The sequence below is a fragment of the Pholis gunnellus genome (genome assembly GCF_910591455.1).
Source record: "Pholis gunnellus genome assembly, chromosome: 1".
Taxonomy (NCBI): domain Eukaryota; kingdom Metazoa; phylum Chordata; class Actinopteri; order Perciformes; family Pholidae; genus Pholis; species Pholis gunnellus.
Genome location: NC_136528.1, coordinates 10,707,598 through 10,720,660, shown reverse-complemented (window position 1 = coordinate 10,720,660; position 13,063 = coordinate 10,707,598). Strand labels below are relative to the sequence as shown.

Below are 13,063 nucleotides of genomic sequence, written 5' to 3'. Positions count from 1 at the left end.
CTGAAAGGCGTCCCAGAGTTCGCTGTGCCAGGCATTCCTGTAGTTAGCCTCACCAGGACAACTATTCACTACTCTTGGCCTTTAGTGCTGCATGCGCCATAAAAAGGCATTTGACAGCTTTCTCTTGTACTTGAAAGAGGAACACACAGCACATATCAAACCACCAGGCACTTTCTCATTCTGTTTAGAGTAAGTCAATCTCACTGCAGCGGCTAAAGTGCTCTGCGGAACAAAGAATGTGTTACTTTTTTTTTCTTTTCGAGACGGTGAGGGAGGGAGACAAGAGTAAATTGGCTCGAGCTGAAGACACCTTGCGCTATTGTGAGGGAGCATTTGTGGTCGCTTAAATAAAGACAAGGCGTCTGCTGTGAGGATATGAAGGATATCTTGTGCATTAGCTTGCAGGTCCTTGGTGAGACATGCCGCTAAAGTGAGGCTCTAATTAAAATCTCATTATCTGTATTCCTCTACAAAGAGCGGCTAAATTATCTCACCGATGCCACTGTCACTTCTGTCTCGTTACAAAACAGCGTACGCAGCGTACACGGCACACACAACGTGACGATTACAGGGTGAGTGTGTCAGGCAGACAAGGTGCATTGATGCTAATTGGCCTTGCTTTTTCTTTATTAATTCCTCTTCCAGCAGCTACAACTTTCCACATTGTTACAGTTGTGCCGTGCAAAGGAGGTCACGCAACGCTGCTGTATTCCAACAACATCCTCCTCCCTCTGATCCTCTCTCGTGTGTAACTGCTCCAGAAAAGGCGTCGACAATGTCCCGTCAACATGAAACGGGTCCCCCAACACAATCTTCGTCCCCTGTTCTGCCGCTCGGCTGCCGTTTGGCTGTCGAAAGGCGGTGGCAGCCACCGAGACTTCAGAGAAGGACATTTGGTATGTGTGAGTGGCGACTCAGCCGTCCGTAACACCGAGTGGCGGCAAGGTCAGCACACCTGGGCGAGGGGAAGCTGCAGATTACTGCGGGAGAATGGACAGTGCCGCGCGCTGTCACAGTGCAATCAGCGGTGCTGTGACAGGGTTTGGATGTGGGTCGTGCTATCTGCGGCGCGAGAAGGGAGGCAGGTGGAAGCACAATTGTCCCAACAACAAAAAAAAAAATGAATTAATCATTTATGGAGTGGCAATCTCTAAACCCATTTTAGGTTTGGCGTCCTCTTTCCTCTCTATTTTTCTCTCAGTACAAGTTCATTTTGCTTTCTCCACTTTCCCGCTTTACTCTGCAGGTCTACGAACCTCTCCACCATCTGTGTACACAAATTGAACTTCCCCCTTTTGACCAAAACATAATCAAAACAGCTCCATGAATTTGAATCATGTTCAAGGTGCGAAGAAAGCAGCGGGGTTTTCATTTCACAGCCAAGGTGGGCCGACAGCTGATTGGAGGGAATTTTTTTTTCCCCGCTTCCAAAAGACAAGACTCTGTTCTTTAACGACAACTGTTTGGATATGAGCTTTAGAGTACGGGGACACAAACGTGAGAGACAAATGAGAGAAGAAATAAATCGGACAGTTAAGGAAATAAATGATTGAATTTGTTTTAATTAAAAGGTGAGGAAAAAAACCTAGTGCCAACGGCAGAGGCAAGGACTTCTCTAGCGACTCAGCCATGAAAACGTTTTTGTTTTCCTCTGACTCGTAATGGAGAGCGGCAATGCCCTCGAGACAAAAACAGCTCTTGCATACCTGACTTTATTTTCTTTTTTTTTAACCCTAAGAGTAAACCGATCGTTTAATTGGTGCATATTACAATGAAGCCTGCAGCCCATAACTCGCATTATATACTTTTAGATGGCTCTGGTGGACCAGCCGGGGCGCTTGAAGCCATGTGAACCCAGTGTGTCCCGTCACGTCAGACTTCCAGCCCTCCATCGGATTATAAAGCGGTTTAATAGGACATACATCCACATAATGTCTGGGGAAGAGCCACAGTAAAGCCTGAAGGTGAGTTGTTTTATGCTGTGAAAGACAATGTGCAGGTCCAGGCTGTCTGAGAATAAAGACCCATATTGTCAGTTCTATTTAAACGGATGATGCCGCACAATTTTTTGCGTCCGGAGCCAAATTACAGTACGTGCAGCAGGAGATTTTCTTGGAACCAATCAAAAAATGCAACTAGCTGTTGATTCCGCCAATGGCCAATGTAATCCTCTTATCCTCAATTCCTACATGACAATAAACGCAAAATGATGACAAGAATGCAGAGAAGAACAATAGATGCTATGACAGGAAACGCTTTGAAGAGAGCCAGTGCGTGTGTATGTGCCTGTGTGCGTGTGCGTGTGTGTGTGTGTGTGTGTGTGATGTGCTGGAGGCTGAGAGACATCCTAAAAGGAGGCTTCCAGTGCTCCACTGCCAGAAAACCATGTTGCTTGTCTTGTTTTCTCGGCCCCACGTGCAGGCAAAACCACTCCATTACCTTAAACCCTCTCCGCTGCTGCCGTCCATCATTTTACAAGTGTTGAATAAATGTGGGTTTCTTAAGCAGAATTCTGACCATATGGGCCTCCTGTGTGTCTGAAAGAATGCGCTGGACACCTACAGTACTGTACATGCCAACCTCTCTCAACGAGGGAAACATGTGGAGCAGAAGAGTTTATATTAATACGCACAATGGATCTTAACTCTTGAATGCAACTTTGAAGGTACGCCCTGCAAAATCTGATGCAATCCAATACAAATGCTCAGAAATACATTTTACCTTTGAAAAAAGAATAACGCTCAGTTTTGAGATGTATTAACTAAACTATATGTTTACTATTGAGGTTGTAGTAGACAGAGATGTTGTACTGGACTTTATTATATTCAGAGGTGTTTTACAAGCATGAGGTGGGTAAAATATTAGAAACACATTTCAATATAATTCAGTCCAGTACAACAGCGCCTCAGGAACAAACACCTTCAGCAAACAAGTTTCTATAAAAAAAAAAGTCAAGCTTGCTAAAAAGGAAGCACATGTGCAGAACTGTGGCACTGGAACGCATTCGATTTTAAAGGCGTACCTAATGAAGTGGCCGGAGAGTGTGCTTCCATACTCACATTCTGACATTTAGATTACAAGGAACTACAATCCTCCAATATTCCACCTCAGGCAGAAGTCTTTGTACTCTGTGGTGCGAGTAACTGTTGTATCCATCAGCTGAGTCTACGCTTCCCAATGACATCTGAAACGCCACTAAGTACTGCTGCTGTTGCAGGATGAGAAAGAGTTCAGCATGAGGCGGACATTTGCCATTAACCTCACTAATAGTCACTCCGAGGAGAGAAGCAAGTGAAACTCATAGGCCATTAACATTGATAGGTTGCATCTCTGGCAGGCTGAAAGGTTCGGTTGCACTACCCGTGCTTTTTATTTTACTGCAGTGGCTTGGTTTGAAAACAACATGACAAGAGCAGAATGGTGCAGTGTGTCCTAAGGTCGGTCTGGAACCCAAAGGTGGGAATTAAAAAGATCAGTGACGGCAGCGGATGGTGTGGGTGTTAACAATGGAACTGCACTTAAAAAGGGTGTAGGGAACAAAGCAGGTTAAAGTTCTGCACAATTTAACGGATATTAATCACGAGCACTGTTTCGGCTTCTCACGGTCAACTAACCGATCGACTGCGATACCGACGTTTGAATTGCCATAGAAAACTACGCTACCTGACTAAACAACCAACCAATAACCAGCGTTCTAGATGTTTTGGCTTCACTTTTGGGGAAATGTCATGCCGCTGTGTAGCTTCAGCTTACGAAAACCTGCCCCGAATGCTGCGGCTGCAGTCCAGAGTAGTACAATAATATACTGTAGTTTTACTTGTTATGGAAGCTCACTTTGAAGTCCTATTTGAATGCAAATATTTGGTAGTTAGCAGGAATGTAGCCTTGAACAACGTGATAGTGCAGCCCGAGTCAAAAATACAGACAATTATGGATGATTGCATGTGAAGGATTGTCAGCTTGGGTGAGCTTAAAGGGCAGAGGCATTAGCTCGGCCATGCTGTCTTTGCAAGAGGAGTAGAACCAATTCTTCACTGCTGCATCCCCGGTGCGTCCTTCAGACCGTTATCAAAGTGCTGGTGGTTTGAATTCCACATCAAGACAATTCTTCTCGAAGGCCTACTGCAAAAATGGATGTTGTGAATTAGCTGTTTCATTGCATATTACAGTTGTAATACTTAAATAAGTTTTGATATGAGGAGCTAAAAACTCTGTATTGGTTTTATTGTTTGGAGTTCATAATTACAATGAGTGTTGAATGAAGGTTGAGGTTTTCTAAGAGGCAAAACTAGCAGGATTTGGATTTAAACCTCCAATGTTTGATCTCTTATTGTAAAAAAATGTAATGTATGGTGGCATGGACAATAGGGTTAAAAGACAATTTTCATTTCCTTTGAAAAATGTCCCATTGACAGCCGTGTAACTATGCATTTGTATGCACTGTTGTGCGTGTGTGTATTCCTTTTCTTCTCTCACCCAGAAAACAGCAAGCGAATAATGTAGTGTGTGTGTGTGTTTGTATGCGAGACATATGGAGAAGAGGGTCACACTGCAGTCCAATAATAGTCCAATTGCAAACAAATTTCCCACACCATGCTTCCCTCTCTCTATACACAAGTAAATGCAATATACACAATCATATTTAAATGAAGGCGAGAAGACAAGGAAGAGAGGAGACGGATGGCTTGGAGGCTTTGGAAGGGGGTTGATTTACATGCTCTGTCAATTCCCCGTTGCTAGCGGATATGCATAATTCATCCGTTTTATTGACTGCTGGAGAATTCTATTAGGTGATAGAGTGATACTCCCAAGAACAAAAGATGACTGCCCTTTTCATGAGTGTCATCAGGACCAGCGTGTGCGATGAAACCGAAAGGACCGTTTCGCTGCGCACGCTGGCACCTGCTACCGATGACACGCGGCGCGTTTTTTTTTGCTAAGAGCGCGTTTTTCAACATGTTGACTGAACAGCTTCAAGAGTTACATATACGGTCACGGTGCTGCTGAGCCTAATCAGAATAAATAGTGAGCTTGGCGTCCTTGGCAACAGACTTGCTCGGGAGCCTAAATGAATTTGAGGCCAGGATCTGGTGAATACACAAACAAAGCGTGTTATAGCAGAATACAGTGGAGTTGACACGGCAGTAGGAGTCTTTCATTCAAGATTGCGGATATACGTCAGCTGAATGATTTCACACAACAGAGCATAATAGATGGTCTGTGTAGCATTCCCTACAAAAATATAGTTAGGTATTAAAAACAGGTATAGACAACTTTACAGTTTTTCCAAAGATTACGAATGCAACCTAAATAAACTGACTTCCCAGATCCGTATGCTAGTAGTGAGTGTGGAGGAGACATTAGCAAATGACCCAATATTAAGTGGCCAGATATATCCATGCATTTAGTGGAGAAAGCTAGCGTGTAACAGTACAACAGCAAGAAAATACTAACAACCACAGACGCATCCGGCTGGAAGGGACCAGCTAATACGGTCACCCATTAAACTGAAACACCTGTTTCTCTGAAACATTCATGAACTGTCAGAACTCTGTACCTGACTCCGTTGTTGGGACGTCAATTCTGGCAAAAAAACGTGCACCAAGCAGACATGTTGATGCTGGTAATAGTTGTAAAAAACGCTACTTCTGTTGTCAACATGCACAGATATGTTTTTTGCACAGAACAATCTACTTGGTCACTCTGTAAACACATTCAATTCTATCGTTTAAAGTCATTGGATTTTGACCAGACAAACGTGGGGCATGAGGATCATAGTGGAAGGCAACCGATGCATCACGATGTGCCGACATCATGGTTTTATTTCATGCCGATGAACTGGTAACCAGTCACCATTATTGCCACACACACACACACACACACACACACACACACACACACACACACACACACACACACACACACACACACACACACACACACACACACACACACACACACGATGTGAAAACAGTCCTCCTTCCCAGTTGAGTGACGCTCAACGGTTCCAGGTTCATTCATAAAAGTACGTTTACATCCATAAACACTTGTTGTTCGTGGTGTCAGATGGAAATGAGAAGTCCTGCCAGCATTTCCTCTCCAACCGCATACAAGTATGTAGAGACTGCTTGCTATGATTGGTCCGGGTCCAGCGTGTAGTCTGACATGTCTCTGCCAAGTCACAGCAAGAATTTATGACTGTGATGATTGACTAACGTGACACGGTGACCGTCTCAAAAGACGATCACATTGTGTAGTATTCTTTTAAGAGATGAATGGAGTAACTCACCAAAGAGATATCAAATTCTCTACAACTGAGAGTTAGAAAACCACCTCTTTCCGCTCTGTCCCCATCCGTCATCGCAGACATCAAAGACTTTCACAGCAGCCTTTAAGTCCTACATGGTGATATGGACAGGTGATACAAAAGAAACAGCCATGTCTGTCTTCTGACAGGTTATGAAAAAAAAACAAAAAAAAAAAACATACTAATGAGACTCTTCAAAGACTTAAGACAGAAATCCAACTTTTAACAGAAATCCTTTCCGTGGCACATTTGGAAAAAAAGACTTTTGAAGGATTCCACGTCGTCTTTAAAAGTATTCTCAAGTACTTCTGAGGAGTCAGTCAGCCAGCAGAACGACTCGCGGAGAGTTACAGAGGAGAATTAGACATCCAAGAATCTGTATTGTCTACAAACCACCATATTTTATTGTTGCACTTTCTTTTGAATCACTTACATTATCTGCGGCTCGGAGTAAAACTGGAAGAAAACAAAAGACACGACCGAGTTGAGGCACCAGCGGCAGAAGCTGAACGTGATAATCCCCGCTGTCAGTGAGTCACCCTGCCTTCAATTGGTTGCTTTGACACATCTTTATAAACTTTCATCTCATGTCTAGAGCTTCGGCGTCGCCACTTTTAAGGCCCCGTTTGTGCTGTGCACCAAAGACCAATTAGACACTCTTTGCAGATCCCCCCCCCCTCGCTCGCTCTCTCTCCCTTGGACTGAATGCCACACTGATTCTTAATTGACAGCAGCTCTTCTATTGCTCATGTAATGCCTGAGAGGGACGGGAGACTCTCAAGGAGAAAAAACAAAGTTCCACTGCTACTCTTTTTAATTGTCAATGTCGTATTAAAATCAAACGGACAGTCTCGGTAATGTATTCGCCACGCAATCCGTTTCTGCTCTGAAGGCTCAAGCGTGGACGTCCACTTCAAGAGTTCCCGGGTTGTTCAGAGCACACTTCCTAATTACAAGCGGAGGCACACTAGGGGGGCGTGTTTGCACGCTGGATAGTTTTTTGCAATTAATACAAGGTAGATTAATAAGTGCCTTTAAGCCAGCTCCCTTTGGAGGTCAGAGAAACTCTCAGAGGATTCCATAGGCGTTAAAGACATTTAACTTGAGATATGGCAACGTGCTTGGACCTTAAGGTTGGAGAGTCTAATGATGTTCTAGCTCACACCAGACTGGAGCCTCGATGACCTTACAATTAATTTCACTGAAGGTAGAAAAATCCCACTTTGGGCTTGGATTTAGATGAATGGGCCCTATTTCAGCTTTTTGCTGAACCACAAAAGTTGCAAAGTTAATATGCTGCAGTACCGGTACACAGGGTTTAGGCCAACAAAGTGCTTTCTTACAGTAATTGGTGAGAATCAAACTTCCCATGTCCACTGTAATTCTCTCTGAGGGATTAGAGCTGCTCTGCGGCTGAGCTAATGAGAACCAAAGGGGTGAGAGCACAGGCGCTGTGACACTTTCTCCTGGCTCTTAATTTGTGAACTTCCCCTCAGCTGGCAACGCCGCAGCCTCGCCTCCCAGCTGAAAGGGGGCTCCATGGCACGTCCAGGTATCCCCACCCACCACAGCCCAGCAGTGGCAGAAAAGCATTGACACCTTGAGAAGCCGGCGCCAGGATTGGGTCTTGTGTACGGCTTTGGAGCAACTATTGTCAGCTTTGACGGGTAACGGTGATTTTTAAAAGGCTGGTTTGAATAAGTTAAAGCGCACCAGTTTCGCTTTTTCGCAGTTTCATTTTATGGCTATTTTCACTTCTCAAATGGTTATGGTGAGTCAAAGTTACAGACAGAGTTCATGCTCATACCTTTCTTCTAGCAGCTTGTCTCCAAACATCCAACGAACGTGCGGCGCAGGGAAACCGGTGACCAGGCAGGGCAGCAGCACGCCGTCGCCCACCGCCTTGCTCACCGACACGGGCTGCACCAGGAACTCCGGCTTCCTCTCTTCTCCAGTTTCTTGGACGGGAGAGAAAAAAAACAAAAGCAGTCAGGGTTAAGGCTGAGGTTAAGGCCGGGGTGAGTGAGTGAAGCAGAGCAGCAACCTTTTACAACAACGGGTGTCATCGGTCTTAAAAACTTCAAAAAGGACTTATGTCTGATGGGCAGTCCATTCCTGACACCCACACCGAGAACGGTCAGGTGAATAATGTCCATGTTGACGTCCGGGACAGCTGAGCTCTCAGAGTTCAAAGCCATCCCATATAATTCCAGCTGCAACTAACTGGCTGAATGGCATCCTGGAATAACCAGAGTGTCGTGTGTGGGACCGCAGCACACACACACAGGACGTCAGCACCATCAGCTAATCTTAGATCATAATTCTACAAAGCTTGAAACCAGGATTTTAATTAAAAAACTAAAATATATGAAATCATTTTCCAACTCTCAACGTCGCCCCCCCACAAACACCCAAGTCACTTTACTCTGAAGTTGATTTGTTGCGACTTCAAAGAAACCAAATACCTACAAATGGATTTCTGTCGCTTCAACATCTGGTTGCATCCAAAGTAAATTTCCTCACACAGCTTCATGAGTTTTCGCCCTGTATGCATCCAGCCTTTAGCCACTCCAACACACATCCTTGGAGGAGACACACAGAGATAAAGACCCCCACCGGGGTCTTGTTGAAGTCTGATTTATGACCTCTAATATCTTCTCTGTGCTGCCAGGAGCCTGGTGCTTAACAACTCAGTAAATACAACTTCTGGGGGGGGGGGGGGGGGGGGGGAGACACTGCCACAATGGAATTCAGCCCCCTTATGAGCCACGACTGAGTTACTGCAGCATTACTGATAACCTCACTGGGAGTTCTACCACTCCTTTTGGCATTCAACCATCTCTCTCAACCGTCTCCGTGCTGAAGCTGGTGAGTAGCCCAAAGACGACACCATGCGCCACTTTAATCAAATGAGGCGCTGAACTATATTTTAATTTACTGCACAAGTGGTTCAACACTAGAAGCGCGAACATAATCGCACTGCAATCAAGGGTGTGAAAATGTTTTGATTTAAGGGGTCTAGTGAGGACAAGCAGGAAACAAACCATTCCACTATTAGATAACAATGGACACATAAGCGGCCCACAAGTCTGAATTCATTCCAGTAAGCGTTGTATGTTGATGTATTTAAATCCTACATAAACTCACTGATCTGCATAGAGTGCTGCAGGGATGATGTATTTCTTAAAGGCCAGCCCGGATGTCAGCATCACACTGTTTCCCTGGCCAACAGCCAATAAGATCCTGCCATTGGATTTTGGATTATTTCAGAAAACAAGCTCTGTGGCTAACACGCAAGTTTATGATACTTACATGCTTTGTTGAGCGAGACAATCTTCACAGATGAGCACCACTTTTATGGTTTTTGAAAAGGAAATATAATTGGCAGAAGTAAAAAGCTAACGTAAAGACGAACTACCCCACGGTCGCATGAGCGCAAGTAAACACAACGAGGCTGTGAACGCGGACTAGTTGGCATGATGAAGTTTTATGGTCTCATTTATTGGACCGATCGATATCAGTACATCTCAAGTAGTTACTGTAATATTTTATGTCGTAGAACAAAGCGTTAAAATCTTTTGGGCTTGTGTTAACGTGCATCATTTCCAGGTTTTAGGACACATTCCTGCAGCATTCTATCCTCACTGGACGAAATGTCACCCGTTGTCTGACGAAACTTTTATTTCCTCAAACTACCTGGCAGTATTTGGAGCTGGGCCTCGTCACTGGCCTTGGACGACCCCACATTTTCCACCAGACAGCGGTAAAGGCCGGCGTCTGCCTCTGTGGCGTTGCTGATCACCAGGGCTCCGCTGGGCAGCTGGACCAGCCTGGTGCTCAGCTCCAGCGGCAGGCGGTCTTTCTCCCAGCTGGTGAAGGGCACCAGATCGGAGTTGATCTCACACGCCATCACCTGGTTGTTCCCTAGATGCACGGTGGCCGGCGATGGCTGGCTGGTGAACCGTGGCATCCCTGAAAGACAACGACAGGACGTGGATGTTAAAACCAGCGCTCACTTCCAACATCAACGGAATAATTCATATTTCTGTAGCATTTCAGAAGTGGTAACAAATAAAGATGATAAAGAAGAAGAATTCAAATGGTTTTCCATTCAAACATTTAAAGGCCCGGACATTCTTGGTATGAGCGATGGAATTCTGGCATTTGACTACTACTACTACTAATGTTATGCCTTCAAGGCTGTGTTTTAAATTCGTTAGATTTAACGTATTCAACTTTCATTTGGAAGTAAGCCAGTCTTTCACACAGCCAGCCTGTGAAAAACAAACAGACTGATCTTGGACCTTTAACAAATCTGCTAGGGAATTTATAAAAACTTGGAGTATCTGTTTTAAACTAAGCGAGATGTATATTTGGTCTAATCCTCAGAGCTGAAAAACACAACAGAATACTGGAAGCAACATCTTGTAATCCATATTCAGGATAGATTGTCAGGAGTGGAAAAGGCCAAAGAAATGCAACCTCGACCCACCCCCGATCTCTTGCACACACACACAACTCCTCATGCACACACACACACACATCCACCCACACACAGTTGCGTAGCACAATCACTTATGATGGTGGATGTTAATTTGCCACGCAGAGCAGCAGACACACAGCACTAATTAAAAAAGGCTGGATCCACGGGCTGTTTGTGCTGCCGTACCCCGACTTTGAACTCGCCGCAAAATAATTATTTCCCGCATTTGAAACCATTGATCTGAAACCAACACTGGCGGGCCGCGTTCGAAACAATCGCAAACAATGGCTTCAATGAAAAACAACTTACAATGTGTGAACTGGCAAATGGTATTCTTGGGTTTATTAGAGAAGAAGGAAGAGTTGTTTGAAAAAAAAGTAAAAAGGCCACCCCATCTATAATAAAAAATATTATTTCCATGGAGGGCCTCTTGAGTTTTTGTCTCCTTGGTAGTGTGTGTGTGTGTGTGTGCGTGGGGCTCGTTTTAGTGTTATCTATTAATGAATGCATTTGTGCCTGCTGTAACTGTGTCTTTCCAGAGGAAGTGACGCTGAAGGCTTGCTGAGTGATGACTTGTCGTCGCTGCCCTCTCTCACCTACAGACAGCTCTTCAAATCCCCTGCCAAGAATGGCTCCGGGGTAAATCACACTTCGAGATAAGGCCCCAACAGCTCCAGATTCTCGTCTGGTCCGGGCCAACGTGCACTGCTTCTCTGAGCATATCTCTTGAGCACAATAGTTCAGCTAATATGGGCTTAGGCGATTCCAGTGCTGATATTTTTGTATCGAAGCTGCCAATCACCTACTGTAAAATCATGCCGGGGAAGAAGAAAAGCCTCGGCTGAATCATTTAGATTAGAGTCACCGAAGCTCCCCGCTGAATGGAATACTTTTTATGATTAGCAGCCGTAGTGCAGGCTGAGTAATCAGCCTTGCCAACATGAGGGGGAACTCTGGGATATATATCGGTCAAAGAAGATTCATCACGAAATTCACTGCAGGTTATACAGTCAGGAGGACATAACAGCAGTTACTTGATAATGGTGTTTACTGTCAAAATGAATGAGTTGAATCTAAATGTCATGCTCTTTTACACTATCAAATGTAAGCTGATATACGCTCACAGGTGGTCCTCTATCTTTCCAGGTATGCAGCAATATTTCATTATCTTGATATTAACAAAAAGTACATGATTTTTCTCTGTTAAGTATTATGTTTACCGATGTGTTTCATGTTACTACAGTCAGCGTGTGTCACCTCAGCATCCCCGTTATTCTGCTTTGGCATTATAATGTTTTTGTGTTAGGGAGTGACACATTATCAAAGGTTAATCAGGTCTTCAGGGGGACGATATGGGATGGATGCTAGCTGATATTTGTTAGAAGGGCTCGACATACAGTCTAGCTGATGCGTTTGTCTAATCTTGCTCGACAAACGTGGACAGAAAAATGAATACAGTGAACAATTCAGCACTCTTATCTTCATGTATCAAGCACAAACACTCGTAGTAAGCTCAAAGCAAACTAGAAGGCACGGACCGGCTTTTGACCGGAATATTAAGACAGTGCTTTGGCTCGGGGAGCAGTGACATTTCGAAAGACGGGGTTGAGGACGACGGTCCGAGTTGACGCGCCTCAGATCTAACAGCCACAGATAGACCCGCGGCTTTGTGTAACGGCTTGAGACTTGACATTTAGCCCGAAGAGGACACAGGCGAGAGTCCCTGACAGTCGTCTGCAGACACCACAAGGGATGACAGTTCCATAAAGAGCCCGTGAAAAGTTCAGTTCAGATCCCGGGGAGCACTCAGTCCGCAGCGATTCTTCCGAGCTTCCAGCTCTCCATCGACTAATCCTTTGTTCCCCTGCCGTCGCCCCATCTCTCCAAGCTGAGTTCATCAGTTTGCTGTGCCTTACAGCAAACTGATGAACTGATGGTGTGTGTGTGTGTGTGTGTGTGTGTGTGTGTGTATCCTAACTCACACAGGCGTGACTTAAGATGTAGCCAGTGTTAATGAAGTAGACGCTTCCAATATGATGTCTCGTACATGCATGTGCGAGTTTGTGCACGCGTGCCGCGTGGACTACCTAAAGTGTACATTAAGCACAATAAGTGTGTGCGTTAAGGCGGTCGCGTCGTCGATGGGAAGTGGTGTGTGTCGATGCCAACACCATCGATTGCAATTAATCACAATTCTCCATCTGAATCGACTGGGTGGGAGCTTCATTGTCCACACCCTTGCTCAGCAACATCTATTGAACAGCGGCGCTGCA

At 44.8% G+C, this 13,063-nt stretch overlaps 1 protein-coding gene across 8 annotated transcripts in view; it reads right to left on the bottom strand.

The window, feature by feature from the left end:
- Positions 1-13,063, bottom strand: part of neo1a (neogenin 1a) — a 153,843-nt gene that overhangs the window by 64,069 nt on the left and 76,711 nt on the right. For all 8 annotated transcript variants that reach the window (XM_079161484.1, XM_079161486.1, XM_079161485.1 and 5 more), the window contains exons 3-4: positions 10,004-10,279; positions 8,115-8,265 (exon numbers count right to left, since the gene is read on the bottom strand). In XM_079161484.1, coding sequence (XP_079017610.1) covers positions 8,115-8,265; positions 10,004-10,279 — 427 coding nt within the window. The remainder of the gene's footprint in view (positions 1-8,114; positions 8,266-10,003; positions 10,280-13,063) is intronic.